We start from the raw sequence: 8,885 nt of genomic DNA on the forward strand, positions 1-8,885 counted from the left end.
GCCCACTTGAAAAATGTAATCTGCCATAGACATGGCAAAGGAAAACAACTTGCATTGCAATCTTCAAAAGGGGGGAAACGAGAAGCAGGGAGGAAGGGCCAGATGCCGCTATGAGAATGCCATTCCATCCCATAGGTGACATAGTGAGAGGAGGCTGGGAACAAAATGGTCATTCCTGCTGATCACCCTGACATCTTCACGACAAGAGGGCCAGAAAGGAGTGCACATCTGCCTCCTGGTGTTGTCCTGAATGTGAGCTCATTACCTGGCGTTCATTACCCGCAAGTCTGGCAGCTTCCCGCGGGCATTCCACGCTTCAGGCAAGCAAAGCTGCTTACCTCACTATGTTCTTTGGGCCTCTGAAGGGGACCGTCCACTTAGCTACAGCCTGGCAAGGAAGGGAGTCTTACAACACTCTGGATATTTTAGACTTTTATTGTCACTCGGGCTGAAACAAAGTATCCCCTCGCTACTTCTCCATCTTCATCCTTCTGTCCTGCAGGTGGCCTGTTCAGGCTGACAGCTTGGAGCGCCTGCAGGCTCCAGTTCGGCTGCAGCGCAGCTTTTCCTCTCACAGCTTAATTCTTATTATGACAATTCTTTCATTTCTACTTCAAAGATACCTCAGAGCTTCCTTAAATTAACAACACTCTATTCTAAGCTAAACAATCCTCTATTAGCTAAGCTATCTACGTTCCATAGCCCTTAAATGGTGACCCCTATATCTCCTAATTCTTTTAAACTTTCATCTCTTGGAGAAAGAAAAAACAACTCAGCTTTAAATTGAACCTAGCACACACCTAACCAAACCTAACCTAACCTACCCTAACCTAACCTAACCTTACCTTACCCAACCTAACCAAACACCTAAACTGAGCAAATACGAAAAAATAATCACATTTCCTATCTATGGCACAGCTCCTCTTAATACTCAGGGGATGGCTGGAGCTCTGCCTAAAGATGACACATCCCCTTTTCCCTCCTCTGGGCTGGCGGGGCATAAGGGCCTCCTCAGGCGCAGGTGTCTCCTCTCCAGTCTTCCTGCACTTGCTTGGCTGAGATGATCAGAGCAGCCAGGCTGGAGGCAGGATCGCCTGAGGTGACAAAGGGATGCTGCCCAGAGGAAAAAGAACAAAGAAAGGAACTCTTACTTTCCAGGATCCCATCCTCACGGGCTCAAGCAGGATTCCCTGGCTACCAGGAAGACACACAAAGAGCACCGAGGGCAGCATGTCCCCCTGCGCCTTGCTGTGCTGGCAGCTGCCTGCGCCACGTGGCCCACACTCCTCCTCATGCCTTCATGCAGGTGTCCTCAGCTGACAGGGCTTTTTGCCCCTTTGCTTTTTCTTACCTGCAGGAGCTCCTGGGCAGACCAGCGCCTGTCCTCGTCTGCCTGCAGGCAGCAGCGGAGGAAGTCGCGCAGGAGAGCCGAGTGGTGCCTGGGGTTCTGCAGTTTTGGGGGCCCGTTCCTTTCTATCAGTTCAAAAACCTACAGCACATGGATGCAAGAGGACACTGCACCTGCTCCTTTGCTAGCCACAGCAGCTCTCTCCACACAGAGCCCTCTTGCTAAGCTGCACCTTACCCTGAGACGGGCTTCCCGCTCGTAAGGAGCTTCCCCTTCCACCATTTCCAGCCCCATGATCCCCAGGGACCAGATGTCCACTTTGGGGCCGTAGGCTTCTCCTCTCACCACCTCCGGCGCCATCCAGCTGGGAGTGCCGACGCTGGAGCTGCGCTTGCTGCGCTCAGGGCTGAGCTGAGCACAGAGGCCAAAGTCACCTGAGGCCAAAAGCAAAGCCTGTCAAAGCCAGCTCCCACTGGCAAAGCGGCCAAAGCCATTGCCCACTCCAAGCCTGACCAGGCCTTGATGAATGTAGCTGAAAAAGCAGCTGAGCTCTCCTTCCACGTGCCTGGAGCCAGGCAAATAATGCATCGGCCACATCCACAACACCCTCACCATTCACGCACTGGCCAAGCGGCGCTTCTGCCCCAGTGGCAGTCACCGAAATGCAAGCGCACGGCAGGTGCTGGAAATGCTGCAGCCCAGCAGGGATACCCACCCAACTTGACAGATCCATCCATGCCCACAAGGACGTTGTTGCTTTTGATGTCTCTGTGGATGACTTGGCGGGAATGAAGGAAATGCAGTCCTTGCAGGCACTGAGAGAGAAAAAGGAGGGAGGGAAAGCTAACGTACAGGATCGGATTTCATCCCACCAGAAAGGAAAGAGCTCGACGGGACTGACGGCTTTCTCAGGGAATTGGGAGCGAGGGCGCAGCATCATGGTGCTGTCACGAAGAAGAGCTTGCTGCTTCAACACTCTTGGAAGTTTTTTCTCGATTTCCAAGCAAAGGCATCCAAGCTCCCAAAAGTTCCGCCGGCCTTGGGTAGGAAGCGCGTCACCTTTGGCTGGGAGGCGGCACGGCAAAGATTTTTGGGGAAGCCTAGTGGCAGCAGAGGAGGAAGCAGCACCTTAGAGCTGTTCCAGAATCCGTCGCCATGCGGGCTGCAATGCTATCCTTTGCAGCTGAGGACGGCTCTTTGCCCTTAGCTTGAAATTCTGCCACCTGCATGGCAAGGAATATAGGACAGACAGACAGGCTCCAGGCAAACATTCCCAGGCAAAGCTGAGAAGAGGAAGCAAGTGAAACCAAGCGAGTGAGCCAGCACCAGCGCCAGAGGACACACAGGATGGAAGAGTGCAAGAACAGAGCCTGAGGAGTGCGGGCACAGCGGCAGGCAGTTCACTTCCCATGCTCGCTCTTCTCCTGTGTGTGGTCAAGGCAGCAGCAGCAGCAGCAAAAGAAAGGTGAGAGCAAGAAATCCCAGCTGTCCTTAACCTCCAGCTGGCAAGCAGCATCCTGGGCAGGCTTGGGGAAGCACAAGCGGGATCCCTCACCTCCCGACAGACAGCGCCTATCTGTCCTTCCTCCGGGTACACCGCGCTGAGCACATCAAACAAGGTGCCGCCGTCCATGAACTCCATGGCCAGCCAGAGCTCCGCATCCACCAGGTAGCTGAAAGAAGAAAACCACGGCATGGAGAGACAGCAATGGGCACAGCCTCAGTCAGCCAGGGGCCTGAGGCAGGTTTTTGCAACTGCTCTCCAAGCTACGTGTGCCACAAGAGATTCATGATCACCAGCTCCAACTCCTCCCACACTCTGGAGACCAGCAGAGAAATCACCACCAGCTCCCTTCTCTGCCAGGGACCAAAGGGCATCGTCTCTTCGGGCTTGCACTAGCTAAAGCTACATTGACATGAGAATAGGCCAACCTGTCTAAGTAGGTAACGATATTGGGACTCCTGTTGTCCCTCATGGCCAGGATTTCATTGGCAGCCAGCTCCTCGGACATCTCCTCCTCAAGCGACATGATCTTGATTGCCACCTGAAATGACATTGGCCACCGTTTACCTTGAGAAGAGGCCCCCTGCTCGAGATCACAAGCAGCACGGAGCGAGTGCTGCTGCAATGAGGCAGCGGGCTGGGCCAAAGTGCCTTGTCACTCGACAGCAGAGCTTAGCAGAAGCACCAAAGGCCATCCCAAATGCATTCTGCCTCCTGAGCCTAGAGTGTACTTCAGAGGAACAGCCTCTGCTGCAGACATGGAGCTGCCACCCAAACCTCCAGGCAGGGCTCACAGCAGCGGGGAAAGCGCTCCGGAGCTGCAAAATGGCATGGGGCTGTTGGCACTTTACCTGTTGTCCGCTGCTGGTGTCAAAGGCTTTATAAACAGCTCCAAAGCCCCTGGAAAGACAAAAGCAGCAGAAAGAGCCCTTTATCCCTTGGCACTGAAATCAAGCCTAGGCAGCAGATCTCCCCAGGCTGCCTGCACGCCTTCCTTAGAAAACGCCTGGCTGCGGCGTCTCTTCGGCCAACAGCACGTCGGCCCGTGAGCCCTCTGCCCTGCGGGGCAGCCTGTCCAAGGGAACACTAAGGTGCAGCATGAAGACCAAGGGCCGCTGGAAATCTCCAAGGCGCACGCCCAGCCAGGTCATTTCCAAATCTAAGGGGAACTCTCCTCCTTGTGTGGGTGTGCATGCATGTGTGTGTCAAAAGAGTGACAACAATTAGAGTCAGAAGACTGTCCTTGAGAATCTGACATTTCTTGAGTGGCAAGGTGCTCTTTCAGGCCAGAAAGCGGCAGGGGCAGAGGGTTTCCCAGCTCCTGCTCCTCCTTGCTGCAAGCAAGACAATGCCAGCATCATCTTGTCTTTGATGAGGCCTTCGCATTGCTCTGACCCAGCAGTCCAGGCAGGCGACAGGAGGTAAAGCCAGAGCCTGACCGTGATTGAAGCTTGCCTGACTTCACGCTTGATATTGCACCAGCCAAAGACCTGGCCCACACTTTTGGAAAAGGAGCCGAGGCCACGCTTACCCTCGTCCCAGTTCTTCAAATGCCGTGTATTTGCTCATTGGCTGGCCCAGACTCACAATGCTCCCTGAAAGACAAAAGCAGTGCAGGGCGCTCGCTCGCACACAGAGACGCCGCTCCCCACACCCTCCCAAAGGCAGCCCCGCTGCCGGCAGCTCTGGGCCCTTTGCGGTCCCCTGGCTTCCAGCTGCTGAGACCAGCAAGTGGGAGGGCCATCTTCTCCACCTTTCATCAGGTGGCCTTTCCCAGAAGGCCTTTATTTCTTTCAAGCGCAGCATCCCATGCCATAAGCCAAAATGATGAGACCTTAAGAAGAAGGTCACCAAGGGCCTTTGCAGCCTCTGCAGTCACACCCACCATCACTGGCAGGTCCACTGCCAGGGCCACAAAGTGTCTGAGCCAGAGGAGGTGCAAGAACGGGAGCCCGAAAACAGCTGGGGCCAGAGAGCTCCCTGGGGCCTAGTCACTTGCTAGGTGCCAGCCTTCTGCTCAAGCAGAAACAATCTCTGCTTTTGTCTTTGGCACACAAGGCAGCCCAGGCAGAGCCAAGCCAGGCCCAGCCGCCCTCACAGGCAGCAGGAAGTCCCTGAGCGCTGCCGCGCTGCCGCAAAGCACAACAACAGCTTCTGCCGAGAGGCCTAAGCGCCTCTGAGACCGAGGGGCAACTTCTGGCACAGCCTACCCCCAGACACGCACACAACACACTGCTCTGGCAGACAAGAAATGTACCCGACTCACTCAGTGTCTTCCGGCCCTGCTCCTGCCTCCTCTCGGGCTGCTGGGCTGCGCTGCTGCAGGAAGTGCCAGCAGCGGGGGGCGAGCTGGCTGCTGCAGCCCACGCTGGTCCAGCGGCACCAGGTTGAATTGCAGAGCCTGTGTTGAGCTGGGACCAGAAAGGATTGCCCGTCAGAAGGGTGCCTGGCACACATGCCCCGCCCAGCGCACGGCCAAAGCAAGGCCTTGGGAAGGTGCTGTCAGCCACCCCCAGGCCTCTCCAGCTGGGGCGTTTCCCATGTCCCCTTCTCAAAGGCAACTTGGCAAAAGCCCAAAGGCTACTTGGATCCAGCCCCTCAGGGCCACCTCCATGCTCCATGTTTTCAGCTTTTGTGCAAGACACTGGCAACAAGGGATCGATGGGGCTGCCAAGATCCAGAAAGAGATCAGAGCAGTTCCCCAGGGCCTTGTCGCTTTCCTCCTCCTGTCTTTCCCTGGGCAATGAAATCAGCCCGCAGCTGGCATGCAGTGCTCTGCTCAGAAGCCCGCAGCATGGCCCTTCTCTGATCTTTTTCAAGCATTGCCCCTCTCCATGGCAGCCTTTAGGGAGCGGCCCTTCGGAGACGCCTTCCTGCCCTGCCCAGACCCACCCGCCCTTCACAATGTAGGGCTGCCAAGGATTCTCCTCTCCAAAGGCTGCTCTGACCGGCTGGAAGTGAAGCACAGCCTGAAGCTAATTAGTCCATGGAGAGGGCAGGTCCCTTCCAGGGGCCAGTGTCTGCCAGGTCCCCTGCAAGACCGGCAACTGCGTCTTTGGGCCGCTCCGTCCGCTGACCACAGGCAGCCTGCACTGACAATGGGCACACGGGGCTGACTCCTACACTGAGAATCATTGAATGCTGCCTCCTGTCTGATGCCAGGAGAAATTCTCAGGCCCTCTCAGCATCCCAGCTCAAATGCCAAACTCCAGAACCCATTGGCCAGGGCTCCCTGGCTTGCCTGAAGCAGCACTGGGTCACGGCAGGCACACAGCCGCCAGCATCTTCAGCCACGAGCACCAAGGGCTGCTCCAAAACTGGAAGCCTGGCCCTGCACCAAAGGCAGTGCCAAGCTCAGCTGCCACTCACCGGCTCTGCAAGTTCAGGCTGTGCAGGGAAAGCAGCTGGAGGCTTGATGCTCCTTTGCTCCTCTTCAGCCTCTTCCTCAATGCCAGAGGCAGCCAGAGGAGCTGCTGACCCTGCTGTTGAGGCCTGCAGACAGACAGAAGTGAGAGAGATGGGCAAAAGGCGATCCCTCAGGAGCTGCTTTCTGTTGAGCTGGGAAAGGACCCAGAAGAAGGGGAAATGGAAGACTTTGATACAAGTGGGACTCTGAGTCATGAAAAGCCCAGGAAGTTGGCTGAATGAGGTGCTACTCCCATCTTGCTGTGCATTTGAGCTTCCCTGCTGCCTAGAAGCAGCAAGATGCCTTGGAGCTGTCCCATTTGCCTTTCATCTCTTGAAAGGCTCTTCCCTGCAAAATCAGCAAACAGCCAGTGCTCCCTTTGCTACTGCTGATGCCACGGGGCACTTGGCCTTTCTTTCAGCCTCCCACGCTGGCACTCCACACTGGACTGCAAGAGGCCAAGCTGGCAGAATTGCCGCCCCATTGTCACACGCCAGCAACGTCACAGCTTCCTTTGCCACTCACCAAAGGCCAGGCTTGCCTCCATCCGCGTGTCAGGTGACCTGCAGCCAGCAAGGGAAAAGGAACCAGAGGCCCTTAGAAAAGTGCCTGTGCTGGCCACTCCCGCAGCACAAGGCAGTCCCAACACAGAGCATTTCCCTTTCCCAACAGGCCTCCAGGAGCAACAGCTCTTTCCCACAGAAGGCAGGAGAACAACAAGGACGCTAAGTAGGCTCTGTCTACATTTGGGCCTCTTTTGCCAAGAGGGAAATAGAAAGACGCTGCTGGAAATGCCCCTTGCTCTTCCACACTCTCAGCTTCCCTTGTGCCCAACAGCTCAAGCAGCATTTTCCTCTTCTCTTTCTACTCTTTCTTTTTCTTTTTAGATGTAGATTCTTTTAAATGGCATGCCCTAATTCCCATGCCTTGGCTGAAGATGGTAGCTCAGCAAAGCTTCCACAAAGGGCCCCTTCCCTGTGGCAGCTCCCTGCTGAAGCAGCCCAGGAACAGCTGCTGGGCTCAGCAGCAAACCCTCCCTGCACTGGACTTTGTGCTGCATCGCCAAGGGAATCGCAGTCTTGGCACACCATCAAAGGGTCAAGTCACGCAGCCAAGGCCTCTAAGGGGCAGAATTGGGAGCGAAAGGTGCTTTTCTTCGCTCCTGGAGAGAGCCACCGAGTTGCTAGCAGTACTTCTGAGCATCTCCCCTCCGAGTCTGCAATTAGCAGCTTGTCTTGCTTGAAGCAGCAAGAGGAGGAAATGACAGACTCCAGTGCCGCGCACTCTCTCGGGGAGGGAAGGCAACCGCTGCAGGTTGCAGGGCAAATACTCTGCACCCGCCCCCCAGTACACAGATGCCCCCTTTTTAGCTGATGCTGCTGGCAGGACATTGACCAAAGCGGTGGCATCTTCATGGCCATTGTGTTCCCAAATAAACTCGGTCACTGCTGCGGCATAAAGAGCAGAGTGAAGCAAAAGCCGGGTGATGCCAGCCCCAGGAGAAACCTTTACTTACGAGTCAGCTGGGTCAGGTAGTAGCCAGAATAGACAACAGAAAAGACCGTGCAAACCGCGGCACAGACCTGCCCGATCATTTTGGCAGCGCTGTGCGGGTTTGCACACTGAATGCCAGCCAAGGCAAAGCCCAGACTCCTCTCGGGGTGCAGGCCGTCTGCTGAGAACTCCTTGAGCACAAGGATCCTCCTGCAGGGAGCGAGCAGAAGAGCCGCTCTGGACAAGCAGGCCTTGCGTGCACCGGGGCAACGCTGTGCTGACAGCACTGTGACGTGGCACCGCTCCCTTGACCTCACAATAGCAGCTGTTCTATGGCTTCTTGTGCCCAGCAAGGCAACCTTCTGTACAGCTGATGCGAAAGAAAAGCCTGGGAAGTTCTCCTCACTCATAAAGCAGCAGAAAATGTCCTCCCAGTCCATAAGGCAGTGCTCAAGGCGTCCCAGGGGAACTCAGAAAATGGGCCAACCCAAGCGGCATCCAAGGAATCCAAGCAAACGCGCCTTTTGGTCCCAAAAGCTTTGACTGAAAGCAAAAGTCTGCTTCTTCTAGGTGGCATGGTAGCTGGTTCTGAAAAGTCTCACTTCTTCAATGACATTTAGGGGGGAAAAGAAGCAAAGATAATAAATTTCCAGGAGTATTTTAGGCTGCAGTCACTTCTCGAGCACGCGGGTGCGTGCTGACCTATGGAGGGGCTTGACAGCTGGCCTGCAAGCAAAGCTGAGTTCATAGAAGACATCCCAATTGATGGGTTTTGAGTGTATCCATAGCAAGGAAGAAGACAAGGCCGTCAGCATGGAAACCGATTAGTAAAGAGAGATGAAATTTTCGTAAGCTAGACTAGTGCCTAAGTAGATGTGTATACTTGCCTTATAAATTTCTGTAAAACTTTTGCCAATTCTATTGACGTTAATTGCTTTGCACCAATGGATATAAGAAGTTCTTGTGGTGTAGTCAGTGACTTAAGATCACGCTTTGTTAAGAGTGTAGAAGCTGGAGAACACGCAGAATAAAGAAAACTTTTTTCTTCTTGGACCCTGATCACGTGTGTATGTCACGTCCGGCCTAATGGTGACAGTTCCCCATCTCTGGATCAAGAGACAACTATCGTCTGA

General features: G+C 54.9%; 1 protein-coding gene across 1 annotated transcript; it reads right to left on the reverse strand.

Moving 5' to 3' along the window:
- Positions 1–1,011: 1,011 nt before the first annotated feature.
- Positions 1,012–7,853, reverse strand: LOC118700831 (serine/threonine-protein kinase PAK 3-like). The gene is made up of 13 exons (XM_036405405.2): positions 7,775–7,853; positions 6,784–6,821; positions 6,218–6,344; positions 6,147–6,158; positions 5,119–5,253; positions 4,384–4,447; positions 3,704–3,752; positions 3,281–3,393; positions 2,904–3,021; positions 2,064–2,163; positions 1,586–1,782; positions 1,352–1,489; positions 1,012–1,113 (listed from the first exon to the last, which is right to left on the reverse strand). Exons 1-13 carry the CDS (start codon positions 7,851–7,853, stop codon positions 1,012–1,014), a joined length of 1,272 nt encoding a protein of 423 aa, XP_036261298.2.
- Positions 7,854–8,885: the final 1,032 nt, after the last annotated feature.

The sequence above is a fragment of the Molothrus ater genome, chromosome 38, assembly GCF_012460135.2.
Source record: "Molothrus ater isolate BHLD 08-10-18 breed brown headed cowbird chromosome 38, BPBGC_Mater_1.1, whole genome shotgun sequence".
NCBI lineage: Eukaryota > Metazoa > Chordata > Aves > Passeriformes > Icteridae > Molothrus > Molothrus ater.

What these genes read in the sequence shown, in the direction of transcription:
- LOC118700831 (XM_036405405.2), bottom strand. Translation starts at nt 7,853, where the DNA reads ATGATCGGGCAGGTCTGTGCCGCGGTTTGCACGGTCTTTTCTGTTGTC. An exon ending in GCAGGGCCGGAAGACACTGA is followed by an intron (nt 4,448 to 5,118) that starts GTGAGTCGGGTA and finishes TTTGTCTTTCAG; the next exon opens with GGAGCATTGTGAGTCTGGGC. An exon ending in ATCGTTACCTACTTAGACAG is followed by an intron (nt 3,022 to 3,280) that starts GTTGGCCTATTC and finishes TTCTTCTTTCAG; the next exon opens with CTACCTGGTGGATGCGGAGC.